Source organism: Sinohyriopsis cumingii, chromosome 17 (genome assembly GCF_028554795.1).
Source record: "Sinohyriopsis cumingii isolate HCF-2022 chromosome 17, ASM2855479v2, whole genome shotgun sequence".
Lineage (NCBI taxonomy): Eukaryota > Metazoa > Mollusca > Bivalvia > Unionida > Unionidae > Sinohyriopsis > Sinohyriopsis cumingii.
The window spans coordinates 107,248,499-107,271,549 of record NC_142977.1 but is presented as its reverse complement, the minus strand read 5'-3'; the positions used below and the strand labels follow the sequence as shown (position 1 = coordinate 107,271,549).

The following is a 23,051-nucleotide window of genomic DNA, read 5'->3' as shown; positions in this document are numbered from 1 at the left end:
GTGTAGCAAATAATATTATTTTGGGCAATATTTCAAATACTTAATGATACTTTGTTAACTCATAAACATACAGATGGAAGAGCTGGATCTCATTAACACCTCCTGTTTGAGAATATTTACTTACATGAAAAGATGTAAACTTTTCACATATATGCACTATAAGGAAGATATATGTTAATTTTAGCATTTTGTGTTCAATCTCTGGCATTTTGTTTTTGAGTTTATAACATTTAAACATATAAAAGAAATAGTCAAATATCATCTGTTGTCCCATAGGAAGCAGACTGAATGAAAGATGGATGGATGGACAGGCCTGCCAATATGAAGCATTTGACCTCTCCTTCATAATGAGTTGGCCAGAGCATAAAGCCTGCCCAGAAATTACTGTGAATCATTTACCTTTGTCCTTGTACTGTTTAAGGTCATTTATTTGTATTTTCATTTGTTGCATTATTAGGTTCATGTGGATTATGTTAATTTGTCCGATATCTGGATCTTGTTCACACATGTATTAATCATAATTCTTTTCTCATTCAAGTCATTCATCATTAAACACTGTATTTGTATCACCATCAAAAGTGTTCTGTTATAAATCCGAAATCCAACCTGGTTATCTTGTTACAAATTGCTAATTCATGGAAAATAATAAACAAAAAAGTCACCTTTTCTTTGCACAATGCCTTACATAGACTTCACAGTAAAATATTAAAACTTTCTCATGGACCATTTGAACACACAGGACTCGGACCTGGTCCCAGTATGTAAGATAAAAAGTCCATTTATACACCCCATGGAATTCTGTGCCTGGCTGGAGAGCTCTGTCATTTGCAAGGAAACAACCACACGGAAAAATTCTGCAAGCACACACTCACAGGGATAACCATACATTGCTATTATTAACAACAAAACCATACTGCAATTAATAAATGTGATTAAAAGCCAAGATTACTTAATGTATTATCCCAGTGTGGATACAATGAATATATCTCTACATAATCAAAATCTGTAATACCAAAAATGGATGATATTGTAAGTGGCCATTAAGTGAGGTAACTACAGAAGCATTCCAAAGTTACAAATCTGAAAACAAGGCTTACCTAGGATAGAGCTGCACATTGATTCATGGCACAACATCATGAATTTAAGGAGTTCAAAGGAAGACTTATGATCAAATTATGCATGGCATTAGAAAACTGTAGGTGTTAATGAAGAAACTAATAATGACTATAACTGATCCATTTTGCTACTGAGAAGTTTATCATTATAAACATAATTTAAAGTTTTTGAAAGAATATATTTGAGGTAAGATTGTAATTCACTTAAATTTTTCATGACTTTACAAAAAGTAATTTTCAGTAGAACTTAAATTCGTGGACATGCCAGTGAGAGAAATGGTGACCTATTTTCTTATCAGGCCAATGAGAGAAATGATGGTCTATTTTTCTTATTAGTCAATGAGAAAAATGGCCACCTATTTTCTTGTTATGCCAATGAGAGAAATGATCGCCTATTTTCTTTATAAGCCAATGAGAGAAATGGCAGTTTATTTTTTTGCTAGGTAAATTTTTCTATGTTGAGTTCTAAATCAGTAATTTGTAGCAACCAAAGCTCAAAGAAAATCTATACTCGGCAAGATATGACCCCCTTTTCATTCCCATCTTTTATTTGGAAAGAAAGTTTAAAAAATTTAACAGTGAATTAAAATCAAGAAACTTAAACCCTGAGCTACTCCAGGGTGTGAATGCATGGATGGATGAATACACCAAAAGATGCAAAATGGACAACAAAGTGATCACTATGTTCAGCTACTGACAAGACAGGCCTGACAATAAATAAACTGAATTGAAGTGCCGTTTCATCAAAACATTTTCTAATGATCAAACCCATATATAATAATGCCACTTGCCTCAACACCAAGATAACACCTTACTATACAACAATGCCATTTGCCTCTACATTGAGATAAAATATTACTATACAATTAACACCACTTATATCAACAATGAGATAAAATGTTACTATATAAATCTGCCACTTGTCTCAGCACTGTCAGAGACAATACCTCAGTATACAATAATGCAACTCACCTCAACATTGAGATAGAAGAACAAATACATCTGGCCTCCAACACTTGACATAAATTCTGAAATAAGATTAGAAACAGGTAAGTTTGAGTTTCATATGCATAATGCATTTACATAAGTGATACACTTAACCTTCAGTGAATATAAAATATGTACACATACACCTTGCATTTTTTGTTTTTTTATTGTGCCACTTTGTATCACCTTTTCTTTTCCTGTATCTCTTCATTATTTTGTGTTTAATTGAATAATGATATATGTCTGCTGGATTGTACACTGAAATATGTCTGCTGGATTGTATATTGATATATGCCTGCTGGTTTGTATGCTGAAATATGCCTGTTGGATTGTATGCTGATATATGCCTGCTGGATTGTATGCTGAAATATGCCTGTTGGATTGTATGCTCATATATGTCTGCTGGATTGTATGCTGATATATGTCTGTTGGATTGTATACTGATATATGCATGCTGGATTGTATGCTGATACATGCCTGTTGGACTGCATACTGATATATGCCTGTTGGATTGTATACTGATATATGTCTGTTGGACTGCATACTGATATATGCCTGTTGGATTGTATGCTGATATATGCATGCTGGATTGTATGCTGATATATGTCTGTTGGACTGCATAATGATATATGCCTTTTGGATTGTATGCTGATATATGTCTGCTGGATTGTATACTGATATATGCCTGTTGAATTGTATGCTGATATACGTCTGTTGGACTGTATGCTGATATATGTCTGTTGGATTGTATACTGATATATGCATGCTGGATTGTATGCTGATATATGTCTGTTGGATTGTATACTGATATATGCATGCTGGATTGTATGCTGATATATGCCTGCTGGACTGCATACTGATATATGCCTATTGGATTGTATGCTGATATTTGCCTGTTGGATTGTATGCTGATATATGCCTGTTGGATTGTATGCTGATATATGTCTGTTGGATTGTATGCTGATATATGTCTGTTGGATTGTATACTGATATATGCCTGTTGGATTGTATGCTCATATATGTCTATTTGACTGCATAATGATATATGTCTGCTGGATTGTATACTGATATATGCCTGTTGAATTGTATGCTGATATATGCCTGTTAGATTGTATGCTGATATATGTCTGTTGGATTGTATGCTGATATATGTCTGTTGGATTGTATACTGATATATGCATGCTGGATTGTATGCTGATATATGCCTGTTGGACTGTATACTGATATATGTCTGCTGGTTTGTATGCTGATATATGCCTGTTGGATTGTATGCTGATATATGTCTGCTGGATTGTATGCTGATATATACCTGTTGGATTGTATACTGATATATGCCTGTTGGATTGTATGCCGATATATGCATGCTGGATTGTATGCTGATATATGTCTGTTGGACTGCATAATGATATATGTCTGCTGGATTGTATACTGATATATGCCTGTTGAATTGTATACTGATATATGCCTGTTGAATTGTATGCTGATATATACCTGTTGGATTGTATACTGATATATGCCTGTTGAATTGAATGCTGATATATGCCTGTTGGATTGTATACTGATATATGCCTGTTGGATTGTATGCCGATATATGCATGCTGGATTGTATGCTGATATATGTCTGTTGGACTGCATAATGATATATGTCTGCTGGATTGTATACTGATATATGCCTGTTGAATTGTATACTGATATATGCCTGTTGAATTGTATGCTGATATATACCTGTTGGATTGTATACTGATATATGCCTGTTGAATTGAATGCTGATATATGCCTGTTGGATTGTATACTGATATATGCCTGTTGGACTGCATACTGATATATGCCTGTTGGATTGTATGCTGATATATGCCTGTTGGATTGTATAATGATATATGCCTGTTGGATTGTATGCTGATATATACCTGTGGGATTGTATGCTGATATATGTCTGCTGGATTGTATACTGATATATGCCTGTTGGATTGTATGCTGATATATGTCTGCTGGATTGTATACTGATATATGTCTGTTGGACTGCATACTGATATATGTCTGCTGGTTTGTATGCTGATATATGCCTGTTGGATTGTATGCTGATATATGTCTGCTGGATTGTATACTGATATATGCCTGTTGGACTGCATACTGATATATGTCTGCTGGTTTGTATGCTGATATATGCCTGTTGGATTGTATGCTGATATATGTCTGTTGGACTGCATAATGATATATGTCTGTTGGACTGCATAATGATATATGCCTGTTGGATTGTATAATGATATATGCCTGTTGGATTGTATGCTGATATATGCCTGTTGGACTGCATACTGATATATGCCTGTTGGATTGTATGCCGATATATGTCTGTTGGATTGTATGCTGATATATGCCTGCTGGATTGTATGCTGATATATGTCTGCTGGATTGTATACTGATATATGCCTGTTGGACTGCATACTGATATATGTCTGCTGGTTTGTATGCTGATATATGCCTGGTTAGCCCGGTGTCAGGATAATGTGACTGGGTGGGACATTATGCTACATGTCTTTGGTAAGATGTCCCAGGGCTAGACATCACTACAAACTGCCACAATGCAGACTTCGTAGCAATATGACTGAAAAATTGTTAAAGCTACATTAAAAATCCAAATCACACACACACACATATTTACTAGTTTACTAAATAAACCCTAAATTAAAGATATCTACCTTAAAATATAAACCATTTCTACCTTATCTTCCAGAATCAGGATGGCCAAAAAAGTGAAAGAGCAATTATTTGCAAAAATCTGTATAGTTTGAACACTCACCAATAAATGCATCCAGTGCAATATTACTCTGTATAATGTCTTCAAGGGTCAATATAAATGAATCCTTTGATTTACAATAGTCTGGCACCTGTAAAATAAAAATCATGTCAGTATAGTTATATAAAACTCTTCTGCAACAATTTCATTCACATGGTAATGTTTGAATAAAAAACAATACATCTTTCAAACAGGTTGCCATTTTCTATTTGCAAAGTAAAAACATTCAAATGCTAAGACTGGTGCCACAAAACTAGTGTTTGATAGTCTCTACAAGGTTTACATTGGTGACTTCTCATCCTTTTTGCATCATCATTCTTCTTAGACTGGTCCTGCACATATCGTTGGACTCAAACCAAGTTTTGAACTTTATTATGAAGTAAATGAAAGAACCAGTCTGTGACACTCCAGCAATGGCAGCCACTTATCATGGTAAACCTTAAAATGCATGTCCGATGCTGATTAAGTAGCACTAAACTTAGCATTTAAATGCCTTTTTTAACAAATAGAAAATGTAACCTATTTGGTTCATGTATGTTTTGTTCATTACTCATAAATTGCCATATTAATGAAATTATGAAAGAAAACCATTAGTATTAGCTACTTTTGTGAACGCTATCAGCACCATGAATATCTTCTTACTGTGACTTTTATGACACGTGAAGAGATGATTCCAAATGGGCCATTTTAAGTCTTACAAGCAAAACTTTGTGAAAAAGTAGTAATAAATTAGGACTACATTTTTTAAAAACAGGTTGGGGAAAAAAGAATATTTTATAAGAAAAAAGCAAAAATAGGGACTGTAACAATACTAGGTAAAAAGCAGAAAAGTAGGAAAAACTCAGGGAAAAGTAAAGTTGTTGTTTTGTTGTTGTTTTATGGTTTAACGCCATTTTTCAGCACAAGATAGGCTATACATGGCGGCCAGTATTAATGGTGGAGGAAGAACCCGGGAAAACCCCGGAAAGAACCACCGACCCACGAGAAGCTACTGGCAAGCTTTCTCACATACCCACATAGGCTGAATCCGAGACTCGAACCCACGCAGACAGAGGTGAGATGGCAGTGATCTGTAACGGAGAGCGCTTTAGACCACTCGGCCACTCGGGGCCCCCTGGAAAAGTAAAGACTCCATTTTACAAAATATTAGACAGTAATAATACAGCAAATAAATTCAAAACAATTCCAATCTGGAGCAAAACATTTATTCTTTGCCTTATTTAAACATTTTATCTAAACTTAATTTAATATATCCGGGAAAGAAATGCATTGTCATCCATAGGCAACCAGCTTTGAAAATCTGCTTGCACACCAGATTTTTCTGGCAGTCCAATATGTTATTGCATTCGCCCACAAGATTGCTGTAATCAAAATTACTTAACTTATATATCATGCTACAAGCAAAACCATCAAGTTTAGTAAAATTCAACAAACAATTTATTACCCTAGAATACAAAGTGAAAATTTGTGAATTAAACACCAAATAATCCTGTGGCCGAGTGGTCTAAAGCGTTCGCCGTTACGGATCACTGCCATCTCACCTCTGTCTGCGCCGGTTCGAGTCTCAGATTCAGCCAATGTAGATATGTGAGAAAGCATGCCAGTAGCTTCTCGTGGGTCGGTGGTTCTTTCCTGGGTTTTCCCGGGTTCTTCCTCCACCATTAATACTGGCCGCCATATATGGCCTATCGTGTGCTGAAAAATGGCGTTAAACTCCACAACAACAACAACAACAACCAAATAATCCTAAATTTCCTCTTACAGTTCTATCAAAAGTATAGAATATTCCTAATGAATTCCAATAATCCTTAAAGTGCTGCTGTACCAATAGTCTTGATGTATCACAATGATATAATCCAGACTGTCTTTGAATGAGTCCTCAATAATCCAAAAGCAGTGTGTTATTCCAAAAAGCCAATGTGCACTTTGTAATTCCAATAATTAACCAAAATAAATAAATTTTGTATGCAATAAAGAGATCAATATTGGTTAATTTTCAACATGACAAATGTTAAATTATGTATTTGTTTTTTTTAATCACCATTAAATATATCATCATTGCAATCAAATACTTCAGTTTTACAATTTGTAATATCATCATGCTGTAGCAATCAGGTGACTGCTTGATTGAATGTTACTTCATGAATTGTTTCAAGATTGCTTTCAGGTCCATTATTATCCAAAAGGCTTGCATTCAAATGGGTATCATTTCTAGGCAAACTAAAATATAAACAGTGATCTGGAAACACAAACATTTGTCTTCTATTAGTAAGTAGATAAAACAGTGGTCTTTGAGGGCAATTTTCTGAGAAAACCAAAGTGACTAAGCATTTGATCAGCAAGACTGCTAACCATCAGCGATCACAAAATCTCTCAAATAAAAATCTGAAAGTCAAGAGCAGATTTTTTGAGAACTTAGAATGTACTGGTTATGCTGACCTTAAGTGCAAAGTTATATTAGAATAATTGTTCTTAGAGCCCCACTTTCATCTAATACTGAGATTCTCTGCAAAAAAGAACTTTATTCAAAAAAAAAATTTGTCTTCTTGAAAATAAATGATACAGCAGCATGCCACTATATGTATAGGTGCTGTTATCATCATATAAAAAACATCAACAAAAAATGCATGGACTGAAATATATTACAACATAGGCCCAAAAAATGGAAGGGGAGCATTAATTCAGCAGAAAGACTTGCATCCAAAATGTTCAGCAGAATTAATGTTCTAAAGATTTTCCAATAATAAATTCCTGACCAAAACAAATAAAGAAAACTGTGAAGATATACTCTAAAGTTGGAATATTTGTGAGTCAAAAGCATGGTACCAATTTCATGATTGAACTCAAGAAAAATCAACACTTGGCTAAGACTTTTTTTTTTTGGGGGGGGTGGAGTTTCTAAGTACATTAGTACTGACTTACATCAGGAGCAAATTCTGTGTCATCTATGCCCTGCTGCAAACGTTTGATTCTATTCTCACACAATTCCTTTAAAAATATCAGACTGTTCAGGTTCTGCTTTATCAACATATCTGAAACAGATACCATGGAAACATCAAATTATTTCATCAGATATTACATAGCGACTGTAGTTCTGTATCAGCAATGCTCATTTGGAATCTGTAAACCTTCTCTTTAAGAATTACTTCCCTTTTAAGACATCTATCCAGTACATATCAAAGACACGAATATTGGTTTGAATAGCCATAAATAACACATAATTTCTTATGAGTCAAGTTTTAGTTTAAGACAATGGAAAAAAGCCATTTTAAAATCTCTCTTGGAAAATTAAATTTCTCTACATATCTTAAATGTGTATCTAGGAAGACATGTATGACATGAATAATGTCTCAGTTTCTTACTCTGTCAATTTATGAAGAATTTATGAAGAAAGTAACAATGAATCATTTTCAGCATTGTTTTTTTTCTTCTTCAATATGACTGAATGTTAAGTCAGATATCAAAGTCATAAAAAGGGATGACTTTTGGAGGTAGGAGGTAAACAAAAGAAGGTTTTATGATGGGTATCAGTAATGGAGAAATAAATCACTATTAAAAAGCACTTAGATATTTGTCACATTCATATTGATATTTTCAATATGATCATGATAATGCTAAGTTTAACTGGTACATAATATGTACCAATGAATATAACAAATTCACATCTTCAGATTTTAAGTAAAATTTGCCCAAGTCCTTGCCATGTCATGAAGTCAAGTTAAACCATTGCTGGATGCAACTGTTAAAACTCTATGTCACGAAAGGGACCATAACTAAATCAAAATAAATGTCACAATAAAAATGGACCATCTAAACTTTCCATGAGATATTTTGCTTCTAATACCTAAAATTGTTTTTGTGTAATCATACTTGATTTGCAACCAGAATGCAAAAGTGAAAGTAAATATGGGTCATTACTGCATAAATAATTTTACAGGAGAAGAAAACTGAATTGGTTGGTTACACACAAAATCATCATATTTCACATACAATTTATCATTTATACATAAAATAATTTTATGCAATCGTGCTAACTTGGATTTGAGACCAATGTGTGCAACAGCACCAACATGTGTTGTGGGACAATTTGTGCGACTTAAAACTTGCTAATTGTACTTAGGTTTACCTAATAATATTTTGTTTTTAATTTGTACAATTTCATTGTTTGCTCTGACAAGTATACAAATGTACACATATAAATGGTTCTGGTGTATTCACATTTGAGTCATTCTTGCCCAAAGTCATCACAATTAGGTGCTACCTTTGCAATAAAGATTGTGAAGAAGATGGCAAGCACCTGCATGTTAAACCTGTTCCAAAGCTTTCAGTAAATGGTGTCTTTAAGATCAAAACAGACCCACATACCATGCAGCAACACCCTGTGACCAGGTGTACTTAAGAAACTGACCCAATTACTAAAGATTAAAAAAAAAATTAACAAATGGATTAGTCTTAGGTGTTGATGGACAGATGTACATAAATACACATGGATACCAAAGTGATCTCTTTGTCTAGCTATGGCCGAGGCAGGTTCAACAAAAACAGGAATACAGAATTTCTGATCAATCAAGAAAAAATACCCTGGCTGTACACAGACAGGCAACTCACCATCACTCCCTCCAGTGTCCATGGAGCGCCACTTGGAAATATCACAATCCACCATATCAGTGACAGCCTTAAGCTCATCAATTGAACTGGTAGTTTTTATTACAGTCATGAAAGTTTCATTGGTCAAAGTCCCAGTCTTGCACTGCATGCAAAAAAATGAATATGTGATACAAAAATTAATTTGTGGAAAGTCTAAGGACAGGATTTAAAAAATATTTGCATCTTTGCAGGGTCAGATACATGAGCTTTTCTTAAGAGGTTGAGTTTCATAAAAAATTCATATAAAATTCATTTTATATACAATGGCAAGAGGAAAAGAGGTGAGGAGAGTTTAATTGTACCCCCAAACCCATACTACATTTGCCCTTCTCTATGCCATTTACCATTGCTCTGCTCACCAATTACCCTTGTCTGTTGTTAGATGGTACAAGTGTACTATGGGATTTCTAGACTGACTCTTTTGCTTTTAATGTATCGTCTAATTCTGAAACTTCTGAAGCAGGGAATCAAAAGACTCATATTACACACATGCACCATTTGTGGAATCAATGAATGGGGAAGATGCATTAAAACTTGACATTTTAAATAGGTGAGAAAAGCTATAGTCAACTTGGAAATGTGTTTGAAAAGTTCAGAAGTGTGATCTGATACAGTAAAAGCCATTATGTTTAACTGAAAAGGCCATAAAGTATGATTTGACCTTTATCAGCACAAAATTCAGATCAGAAACTGCACTTCCAAATCCCATGGAGGTCAGGGACTTCATGCTAGACTTCAACAGGACAAAAAAATGTATAGGTTCCTTTTTTGGGTAAAATTGCATGGCATAGCAACTACCTTGCCATGGGCAATACTTCACTACACATGACATGATGTCCAATAAATGTAATTATACCTGTTTTCTGCTTTCTACCAAGCACAGCCAGGTATCTAAGTATTCTTTTTGAAACTTCTACGCCGAAAATTTCAATTTTTTTAGAGGCGGGATTTCTTCATTACCTTCAACATATTTTCATGTGGACATTCTGCTTCAAGTTGTTGAGTAATTTTGTTTATTTCTTCACATGGTCAGTGTGCATGCCATTGTTATATTATAATGCTGAAAGCCTATCTCTAATTAATGTCTCGACTGTCACTGGTGATGAAATGACTATTCATTTCAATGTCTTCATCACGAAGATCACTCATTGACAGCTTGGCTAATGTCAGCGACTTTAAGTTTTCTTGCATAATATCACATAATGTTTTTTCACACCTTATATCATAAACTGACCAAGTTTATGTAGTTGTTCTTCCAACAGAAAATCATGTATCGTTTGAGCCTCTTTGATAAATATATAGGAAGCATTTAATTGAAATAACAATTTCATCTTTTCATGATTATACAAAAAATTCACTGTTCTGGCAATGTAATACATTCATAAATCCTTTAAAAATACTATAAGCATCAATTCAAGCACTTTCCAAAAATAAAACCAACCATTTTTTAATTCAAGGATTTTTCAAGGCAACCTTTAAAATTGAAGGACTTTTCAATGCTGTGTGAACCCTAGCACATGCTTTTAAAATGAGGAGTTCTAACCTTGAGAGTTTTAAAAGTTGCTTTTAAAACTTTAAAAAAATTATAAACATGGATATTTTTGTTGAAAATTTAATGTCCCATCTGTATTTATACAAATACTAATACATACTTACCATCCACACAATGCATTGATTTATATAGTCAGGGTCTGACAGAAGCTCTATAGTTGGCAAAAACACCCCATGGACAAGTACTTCCTGTAAAATGAAAACAGAGAGACTTTCATATAGTCAGTGTCTGACAGAAGCTCTATAGCTGGCAAAGGTGGTACTCTACAGTTTCATATTTTGCATAGGGTTAGAATTTTAAAGAAAAAGAATTTCCCTGGCTTTCCTCACTGATTATACTGGCTATTTAAAAAAAGACCCCGTATATCATAGGTCTAGTTCAAAGAATAATTAATTCCCTTAATTTTGGTGTATGATTGATGGGTGTAATATGGGTCATAGAGTATACAGCTTGGCCTTACTCCAGATGTGCATCATTCAAAAAATTGCTAGCTCCACTAGGTCCACTTGGTCATATTGACATACTGAACTTCAGATGTAAATTGTATAAAAAAGAGCAGATAACCTTTTTTACATTTTATATTTTTGGTAATTCAGTCATTGCACTTTCAGAAGCTGGTACTGTCTAGTCTGGCAAAATTCATTTTCCCTATTTTAATGGCTGCTACAGACAGTGTACTTTAGGCTAATTCAGGCTGATTTTTTAAGCATAAGGGAGCAGTCATCTTAGTTAGCAATGTGCTCTGATCATGTACAATTTCCAAAAGTACAATATCCAAAGAAATATCATCTACATTACATTAATGTAGCATAGAGGTATGCCAACATTCTCCCCATTGTGCATGTTTTAAATGCAAAGAACTTCACCTTACATATGTCACTCTCTCAAAAGTACATAATAACTGGTGAGCAACCCCAAAAACACCCCATGGACAAGCACTTCTTGTAAAATGAAAACAGAGAGACTTTCATGTAGTCAGGGTCTGACAGAAGTTCACAGTTGGCAAAAACACCACACTGACTAGTACTTCCTGTAAAATGCAAACTGAGACTTTTCATACAAACTCTCTAGTCTTTTCTAATATTTAGTAACAAGGACAGACATACTGTTGTTGTTGTTGTAGGGTTTAACGCCATTTTTCAGCACACGATAGGCTATGCATGGCGATCAGTATTAATGGTGGAGGAAGAACCCGGGAAAACCCCGGAAAGAACCACCGACCCATGAGAAGCTACTGGCAAGCTTTCTCACATACCCACATTAGCCGAATCTGAGACTCGAACCCACGCAGACAGAGGTGAGATGGCAGTGATCCGTAATGGAGAGCGCTTTAGACCACTCGGGGCCCCAGGACAGACATATAAAACTATAAAGGACTATCTTAAAACAAATAAGAAACTGATACTATCTGTATATTTTGATATATATAAACTGACATTTGTTTTTGTTTTTTATTTCTTTTACTGTCATGGTTGCTGTAATCAAAATTTTAGTTTTCGTGGTTATGGCTGAAGACCAATTTCCCCTTCCCACAATGCTTTTACCTGTAAGAGCCATAAGTGCAAACTGGCATATGCCAATATCAGATGCATATCTATATGAACCAACATACATGGATAGTTACAGTTTTAATTGGTGCCCTTTGACAGAATAGTACTTGACTAATATGGATAGTTACAGTTTTAAAAAGTGCCTTTTGACAGCATAGTACTCAACTAACATAGATAGTTACAGTTTTAATTAGTGCCCTTTGAGAGAATAGTACTATACTAATATGGATAGTTACAGTTTTAATAAGTGCCTTTTGACAGCATAGTACTTGACTAATATGGATAGTTAGTTTTAATTAATGCCATTTGACAGCATAGTACTCAACTAACATGGACAGTTTTAATTAGTGCCATTTGACAGCAAAGTACTTGACTAATATGGATAGTTTTAATTAGTGCCGTTTGACAGCTTAGTACTCAACTAACATGGATAGTTACAGTTTTAATTAGTGCCTTTTGACAGCATAGTACTTGACTAATATGGATAGTTAGTTTTAATTAGTGCCATTTGACAGCACAGTACTCAACTAACATGGATAGTTAGTTTTAATTAGTGCCTTTTGACAGCATAGTACTTGACTAATATGGATAGTTTTAATTAGTGCCATTTGACAGCACAGTACTCAACTAACATGGATAGTTAGTTTTAATTAGTGCCTTTTGACAGCATAGTACTTTAATATGGATAGTTACAGTTTTAATTAGTGCCTTTTGACAGCACAGTACTCAACAAAGATGGATAGTTAGTTTTAATTAGTGCCTTTTGACAGCATAGTACTCAACTAACATGGATAGTTTTAATTAGTGCCTTTTGACAGCATAGTACTTGACTAATATGGATAGTTACAGTTTTAATTAGTGCCTTTTGACAGCATAGTACTCAACTAACATGGATATTTAGTTTTAATAAGTGCCTTTTGACAGCATAGTACTTGACTAATAGGGATAGTTAGTTTTAATTAGTGCCTTTTGACAGCATAGTACTTGACTAATAGGGATAGTTAGTTTTAATTAGTGCCTTTTGACAGCATAGTACTCAACTAACATGGATAGTTAGTTTTAATTAGTGCCTTTTGACAGCATAGTACTTTAATATGGACAGTTACAGTTTTATTTAGTGCCTTTTGACAGCACAGTACTCAACTAACATGGATAGTTAGTTTTGATTAGTGTCTTTTGACAGCATAGTACTTTAATATGGATAGTTACAGTTTTAATTAGTGCCTTTTGACAGTATAGTACTCAACTAACATGGATAGTTAGTTTTAATTAGTGCCTTTTGACAGTATAGTACTTACTGTATATTGTTATGTACATCTATAATTTTTGTAATGTTTATTCATGGCTGTAAATTGTAGTGATTACCTTTAGTTGAAGTTTTGAACATGCATTGGTTTTATTTCAAGATATTAAGACTAAAATTGTCTAAATATAAATAGATGTTTATATTCGTGTCTATAGTTAGAACTAATAAAATGATTAGCAAATATGTTTACAGGTTTCTGGCTTTTTCCCACTGGATGGGTCTGTCAGATGGTTTCTAAGAAAAATTAAGTTAATTAGGTCACCATAAACAGGTATTTTGAAATATCAGAATGAGTATTAAGATGTGTCACATGGGGTATAGTCATAATAGACTCTTGAAGGTGTGTCACATGGGGTATAGTCATAATAGACTCTTAAGATGTGTCACATGGGGTATAGTCATAATAGACTCTTAAGATGTGTCACATGGGGTACAGTCATAATAGACTCTTAAGATGTGTCACATGGGGTATAGTCATAATAGACTCTTGAAGGTGTGTCACATGGGGTATAGTCATAATAGACTCTTAAGATGTGTCACATGGGGTATAGTCATAACAGACTCTTGAAGGTGTGTCACATGGGGTACAGTCATAACAGACTCTTGAAGGTGTGTCACATGGGGTACAGTCATAATAGACTCTTGAATGTGTATATGAGGAGAGAACAATCAAGTTCATTCCTTTTTTGGATTCATTCCTATTTCAGACTCTTAGTTCTTGTTGTAACATCAAATCTGCAGACATATTTTATGTTGTATTTAGATGTTATCTGACAGAAATAACATTTGTTTGGATTATTCAGCACAAATAGAAAGTGCCTTTTTTGGACTACACTATTATTTTGGAACTATTGTGCATTATTCAATAAGTTCTGGACAATGATATTTTAACACATCAGGACTTTTGGAGGAACAGTATATTCTTGGATCTGAAATTTATATGGAACATTTCATTCTTTTGGACTTTAACAGAACATGACGATTCATTCAGGAGAATCTGTGATAAGATTTTCAAGTTAGGTACTGTGTCACATAGACGTCTGAATGGCACCATTAGGACCAATCATATATCAAAGGGAAGTTGTTTAGTAAAAGTCCCATGTTGATACCACCATCTGTTCTGGAGAAGTAGTGATAACAATATTTTCATGATGACTGCCATGATGGCCACACTGGCCATTGGATTGACATCATTTTCGTTTTGGACCATCTATACACATAAGAAGTCTAGTGGTGAAAACCCTATGGCAATTTTATCTTTTATTTAAGTCGATTTCCAATATAGAAATAACATTCGCAAGATGGCCACTGTGGTGGCCGTAACTGACATCAGATTAGCACCATTTTCATTTAGGACCAGCTAAACATCACAAAAAGTCTTTTAATGAAAACTCCTTTTTGATATAACCATCCAGTGAGAAGTAATGAAAACAGATTTTCAAGATGGCCATTGGGGTGGCCTTGTTGACCATCAAACCAGCACCATTGTCATTTAGGACCAACAAGACATCATAAGAAGTCCTCTGGTCAAAAGTCATGTTGATATGACCATCCATTTATAAGAAGTAGCTACAAAAAGCAACAAGATTTCCAAGATGTGGTATTCAAGCAACACCATTTTCATTTCGATCAACTAGACAATGGGATGAATGCGTGTTTCATGGCAATCCTTCAAGTAGTTTAGGAGGAGCAGCAATAACAAACCTGTGCTAATGGATGGAGAGACAGACCTTGGATGTGAAAGAACAAACCATAAAACCATAAGCTTTTATTAGCCTATGACTAGTTGAGTTAAAAATCACTTTCTGTGTCTCAAATCCCACTTGCCCTAAAAGGCCCATACCTCTTTTTGTTATTCTGACACACTGAAACCAAGTACTCTAATTTAAACAAAGAAATTCACAAATATTTATATTGACTAATATTTTTATGCTAATTTAGGTCTCCAAACAATTAACCATTATAGTGTGTGTACTTCAACAAAAATAGGGGCCCCGAGTGGCTGAGTGGTCTAAAGCGCTCTCTGTTACGGATCACTGCCATCTCACCTCTGTCTGCGTGGGTTCAAGTCTTGGATTCAGCCAATGTGGGTATGTAAGAAAGCTTGCCAGTAGCTTCTCATGGGTTGGTGGTTCTTTCTGGTGTTTTTCTGGGTTCTTCCTCCACCATTAATACAGGCCACCATGTATAGCCTTTCGTGTGCTGAAAAATGGTGTAAAAGCCAACAACAACAATCAACAAAAATAATGTGACTGTTCACTTAAAAAATTGTGTCCATTTCATTTAAAGCAATGTTTTCTCTAAGTACTGATGTCATTAAAATTGTTTATACTATACAATGTACTTCAGTAAGGATTAAGCTATTTTAATTTCCTCAAATTTAGATTTAAAGTAATTTAAAGCAATACTTTTTCAGGTCTTGATAATAATTCAGTACCAAAGTAGTTTATGTTTTACACTACTAATACTACAGCAACTATTATGTAGCAGGGTATTGTTCATTCAAATCTGGATTTAATTTCACTTAAAGTTATGTTTTTTTTTTCTATTCTACTTCAATCATGATAGTAATTAGTTCAGGTAACTGTAAGGTGGATACAACAAGTATATTTCTTCCATGAGGTGACTAGTGGACCAACCTAACAAACTGTCAAAAAATAGGAAGTGATCAATAAAATCAGCGGATAAGAACTCTGTGAGCTAATGTATTAAATATTAATGGTATAGAAGATACTTATGGCGCATCATAAAATGCAAAAAGACAACACTGATATAACAACAAATGTAATAAATGTAAAAAATACAATCATATACTATTTATCAGCAAGTTTTATTTATTACATTTTGTTTATATAAGAATTATACAGATATAGCCACAAGTGATGATGAACAATGTCAAGGCATGTAAGGAAAGAAAAACTACCTGTCTGTGTAAAGAATTGGATCCAGGATTATAATGTGACAAAGCATCTGACTGAGAATTTAGCAAAAGACTGAAAAGATTTGATTTTCAAATCCATTCATGAAATGCATTTGCAATATGTTTCATTTTTGTTTATCATTCTTCATTCGGAATTTTGTATTTGCTTATAAAATGCATTCATCATTTCATTTGCATTAATTCTCAGTTGCATTTCCAGTCATGCTGCATTTCATTCAGCATTCTATTTTCATTTAACTGGATTACCTGCTACTGGGTTTGTACTAGTCTGTAAATTTCAGGGTCTGTACCAGTCCGTAAGTTCCAATGTCTGTGCCAGTCTGTAAAGTTTCAATGTCTGTCACAGTCTTTAAGTTTCAGGGTCTCTACCAGTCTATATGTTTCAGGGTCTGTACCACTCTGTAAGCTTCAGGGTCTGAACCAGTCTAGATGTTCAGGGTCTAAAACCAGTCTATATGTTTCAGGGTCTGTACCAGTCTATATGTTTCTGGGTCTGTACCACTCTGTAAGCTTCAGGGTCTGAACCAGTCTATATGTTCAGGGTCTAAAACCAGTCTATATGTTTCAGGGTCTGTACCAGTCTATATGTTTCTGGGTCTGTACCAGTCTTTAAGTTTCAGGGTCTGTGCCATTCTATATGTTTCAGGGTCTGTACCAGTCTATATGTTTCAATGTCTGTGTCAGTCTATATATTTAACTTATGATGCATTACACTTTAAGTGCGAGTTACACATATGCAGCAGACAAGCAGCCTGTGCCTATTTTTGATGGAAAATTGAGTGCTAATGCAACAATGGAGAGCACAAAACATAGTATTGTTCCCCATCCATAGGTCACATGCTATGCTTTGTACATAAAGTTAAAAGCTTTATACTTAAGTTTGGAGAAAATCTTTCTGAGTGAGAGAAACTTATGAAACCAGCCCCAGCAAGGGGATGAATATTAATCATTTGCCGTTGCAAGGGAACTAAAAAAGGTGGCCCCACAGGGGAAGGAATATTTGCCAGTGTGAGGGACTGATGAAAGGAATCACAGCAGGGGGGATGAATTTTAAGTATTTTGCCAGTGTGAGGGGCTTACAAAAGAAGTCATAACAGGGGGATAAATATGAATTAATTGCCAGCATGGGGGACTTATGAATGGAGTCACAGTGGAGGGATGACTTTTAATTATTTGCCAGTGTAAGGGACTTATGAAAGGAGTCACAGTGAGGGATGAATATTAATCAGCAGATAGTGTAATTGATTTATGAAAGGAGTCATGGCTGGGGAATGATTATAAATCAATTACCAGTGTGAGGGACTTATGACAGGATTTACAAAAGGGGAATGGATATTTATCATTTGCCAGTGTAAGGGACTTATGAGAGGAGTTACAGTGTGTGATGTGTGTGTGTGTGATTTGGATTTTTAATGTAGCTTTAACAATTTTTCAGTCATATCGCTACAATGTCTGCAGTGTGGCAGTTTTCAGTGATGTCTAGCACTGAGGCATCATGTCACAGACATGTAGCATTATGTCCCACCCAGTCACATTATCCTGACACCAGGCCAACCAGTTCTAACACTGACCTCTTAATGCTGAGCGCCTCGCAAGTCAGCTGTTAGTACCATATTTATAAGTCTTTGGTATGACTCGACCGGGGTTTGATAAGTTCCCAAGTTATTTTTGTTTTCTTTTTCTGGATAAGTCCAATGTTCAACTCTCTCAGAATACACTAGAAGATGCAGTATGCCCATATATGCAATGTGCAGTGGATATTCATGCAGATGCAACTACAGTGCTACCTCCTCCTAAGGTCTTTCATTATAGCACAGTTTGCTTAGTAGGGCAAGTATAGTCATGGATCCCATGTCATTATGTAGTAGTAGTAAAATCATCTCTATATTCCTTATTATCAGGAACTTCTCTATATGGTGGTATACTAGATGTCCATCAGAAGATTTACCCTTATTATGTAGCGGAATGGCTTGTTCTGGAAATCTTCTGTAGGTAAAAGTAGAAAGAGCAGAACTTCACTCAAGTCTTGAAGGTACTCTAAAAAAAAAAAGGGTTAAAAAAACTAAAACTAATGAAACATACAATTTTAAAAATGAAACTGCCATATGTACTTGTTTATAAGTGTAACTGCAACCCAAACAGAGACCCTGATGTACCATTGCAACTGCAACCCAAACAGAGACCCTGATGTACCATTGCAACTGCAACCCAAACAGAGACCCTGATGTACCATTGCAACTGCAACCCAGACAGAGACCCTGATGTACCATTGCATCATACACCAGCAGATCAAGGTTGACACTGTTTATACTAATAACTGCTCATAGCAAACTGCACACTCGGATATGCCAGCACATTATGTGACAGTAGATCTGTGTCTATGCAATCTGAATTGAACATGATTTGTGAGCATATACGGTACTGTGAGATGTAACTCCACTCATTCAAGTGAAGTACAGGAAAAGGTTACATCATTACACAATTTTTCTCTCCAAGTTGAAACCTTTACGGAAAAGTGATCAATATTATTTATTTTTCATGACATTTTAACAAAAAATGCATTTTTAACAATAATTTTGCGTCTTTTCATTGTACAATATCACAATGCATATATTATATATGTACAAAATCAGTTTTTACAACACCACAACACGTACATTATTTATGTACAACATCAGTCATGTACATGTGGAAAATTGACAACAATTTAAAAATTTAATTCCTTCCTATACTGAGCCTGAGAGCTTACTGAAACAAGGAAATGATTCTTTATAAAATCAAGATAAAAAACTGTATTCCCACAGATGTAATGTAATTTTAACTAACAAATATAAATATGAAATATTTACAAATATAGAATTCATAAATACTTTTGTCAAATGTTCCATATGAAGAGTTAAGATTTTAAAATCAGAAATTTTAAAAATCTGAAGATTTTAAAAATCTGAAAAAAGATTTAAAAAATCTATCATAATTTTCATTTTCATTAACATAAATTCATGTGCAAATAAAATTTACTTACGCCTCTCATATTCGGGTGAAAAACAAACAAAATCTCTACATTTATCACCCTCCATGTTCATCTCCAAGTCAAAAAATGCTTGTTCTATCAGTGTGGCTTTATCTACAAAACGTAAAACAGGAATCACAAACATCAAAAATCATTCTTTAGAGAAACAAATTTTTGCAGTAAAATATGTTTCCCCAAAACACGAAATCATAATATGCTAGGAGTTCAAGCCCATATACCGCTACAGTCAACACAATATTTTTAAAAATAGAAAAAGTATGTTAATAAAATGACCCATGTGGCCTGTACCCGCATTATCACCAAAACAAACGAAATTACAGATTCTGAATTAGGCATTTTGTGTATTAGCAAAGTAATGATGCAAATCTGTGATGCAAGTATCAATAATGGACAGTCATGTATAACATATAACAAGACCTGTTAATTGCAGTAAACAAGGAAACAGGATAAATATCCAACATAAAAGTTGATATGAAATGACAATAAAACTGTTCAACAATGGAATCTTTCATTGATTCAATGCATATTTTGCAGTATAAATGTTGCTATCATAGGCACTGACAGAATCATAAGTATCAGAGTCATCCAATGACAAGGAATGTTTAATTATACTGTACATACTAATAAATATACTTTGCAAATAGTATTCCCCCCCAAAAAAATCAACCCATCATAATTTAATCATAAGACATAAATGAATATGAACATTTCATGTTTCAAAAAATGGGTCAGTCAATCTGAAAATATTTATTTTCTCAATTTCCATCTTTACTGACCAAAAGTGAACCATGCTTGTGTGACTTAATTGTATTCCTTTCAAAAAGGATACTGTCATTAGTAATCAATAAAATTAAATTAATCAGATGTGCACTCTCTGTACAATTACTTAAATAATGTGCATTTGTGATATAATTTGCTGTAAATTTGAAGCTGACCATGATTAGTGAATAGCACACAAAGGTGTCCATTAATGAATCATGGTTTAAGTCTATGTTCAGTAAGCTCTTAAAAATATTGGGAGATATAGTAAGCATCTTACAGAGCATGATGACTAATACGACCACCTATGAACAAAAATGAAATCTGAACTTGGCACAACATTTGAAAAATGACATTCTTTTAAAATAAATGTTCTCCCCTTTTTTGTTCAGAATCTAAAATCAGCAGGCAAAATATAGGATCAGTCAAGAATATAGAAACAAGGCTATGTTTCTTTGAGACCTAATGGCAGTAGGTTAGGCCAAGGAATAAAAAATGCAGTAAAGACTGAAAACTAAAGGATCACATACCTTCTTTCTTGGAAATATTTTGGGCAGCATGCCTGTACAGTCTAATATGAGAAGCAAAGTCATCTACAAGCCGCTGAGTGAAGTACGGCATCCAGTCAATCTCTTTGGTTCTGGGGAATGGAATAATGATATATCAATCTCAATACTATTATTCATATGCGCTTGAGAGGTAATGATTCCTACATGATTCAAAACCACATCTGCATATGTCTCACACATCAATTTTACAATGATGCACATGTACGTTATGTGAATTTTAAAACTTTAATACAAAATTTACACTAAATCTATTGGGTGTCTCCTTTTGTAAAATCAGTGTTTAATATACAGCTAAAAAATGACATGACTTTGGTACTATGTTTGACTGATGATATGATGCCACTTACTGCCGAAGTGTGTAGAGAACTATGAACACTGGAAGTGACCGGACATAAATTAATGTTGCTCTAACTTCTTCCTTGAATTAAATAATAAAGAAACATGCATATAAAATGTTTATGACTGCAGTAACACTCAAATAAAAAAGAGAATGAAAAGTATGGGAGACCATAGGATATCTTTAGCAATTACAACCTGCCATAAGTTGGCCATCCATACTTTGTCATGGAAGAAAACAGTGATCTCAATAATTGTGTCAAAATGAAAAGATTAATTTGCCAACAAATTTCTTAGTGTATTTTGACAAGAATGGTCAATGATCTTCAATCTGTGCAAATTTGATGAATTTTTAAACACTCCTTCATGCTAGTTTATGGACAATTCGTGATGAAGTACTTTCCTTTTTTCTGTAATAAGCCTTATATGGTGATTGGTATTCATCTAGCAGTAGTGCTACAAAATAAACACCAACCAATACATTTGTAAGTGATTTCTTATTAAAATGTAAAAAACCATTTTACAAGTAATCTTCCTTAATACTATTGAAACTGCCACTGCCTCTTAGCAAGAGTAACAATGTAATCTCTACACCGTTACAATGCGCCTAGTTATAGCATGACTCCAGTTATAACATGGTACTACTAAGGGCTCCATAACCAAAATCATACCAATGTATAACAAGCAGGGTTTAAAGAAAATCAGAAGAAACTTATATCTTCATTTTATTTTTAAAAATATCATTATTTAACAAACTGTGATATTGCCTGCAATACCACAGCTCTGTATAAGATGCTATTCTCAGTATATCATGGTTTTGTATAAACTGTGAGTCCAGGTATAATGCGGTTGGGTACAAAATGTGGTCAACAGTAAAGACCCCAATTACTGCATTATAACAATGGATAACCATCACCTTCAATCTGAATTTAATTACATACTTGGTATTCCTTACATACAGTGTGTGCAGTTTAATATTTTTATAAGTCCACATGTTAAACTATCACTTTTTATGTGAACCAGATTAGTCCAAAGAAGCCCATTAAATTTTTGGCAGTATTCACATTAATGATCGGCTGCAACCATGGAAATTTGCCTTGCTATGCCTTCTGAGGTTTTTTCTTCAGTATTTCTACCAACAATTTGATAGTCATCTTTAAAATCAAATGCGCAAGTAGCATGTGGAAAAGATGTTACATCTGTTGGAATATGACCAATTTACCTCACAGGGGCTTGTTACAAATAAAATTAATGGTATCAGTCAAAGGATAGAGGACTGGTGGGTCCAATTCTGTATAACTGGCACCCACCCCAATGACAGCCATGGCTTAAATGTTAACCAAAAGAGAAAATGAACGCATCTCTTTTATGAAAAAAATGTCAACAAATGCCAGACTTGTAACTGTGAGAGTTATCCAACCACGCAATCATCCAAATCAAATAATGCAAATAACCAGTCACAAA

General features: G+C 34.4%; 1 protein-coding gene across 5 annotated transcripts in view; it reads right to left on the bottom strand.

Annotated features, from left to right (window-relative positions):
• The window catches only part of LOC149779629 (sorting nexin-13-like), a 122,111-nt gene that overhangs the window by 66,632 nt on the left and 32,428 nt on the right, over window positions 1–23,051 (bottom strand). For all 5 annotated transcript variants that reach the window (XM_089940418.1, XM_089940419.1, XM_089940421.1 and 2 more), the window contains 8 exons: window positions 21,213–21,322; window positions 19,915–20,016; window positions 18,841–18,929; window positions 11,200–11,283; window positions 9,505–9,646; window positions 7,819–7,928; window positions 4,900–4,987; window positions 2,088–2,143 (listed from right to left, as the gene is read on the bottom strand). In XM_089940418.1, coding sequence (XP_089796544.1) covers window positions 2,088–2,143; window positions 4,900–4,987; window positions 7,819–7,928; window positions 9,505–9,646; window positions 11,200–11,283; window positions 18,841–18,929; window positions 19,915–20,016; window positions 21,213–21,322 — 781 coding nt within the window. The remainder of the gene's footprint in view (window positions 1–2,087; window positions 2,144–4,899; window positions 4,988–7,818; window positions 7,929–9,504; window positions 9,647–11,199; window positions 11,284–18,840; window positions 18,930–19,914; window positions 20,017–21,212; window positions 21,323–23,051) is intronic.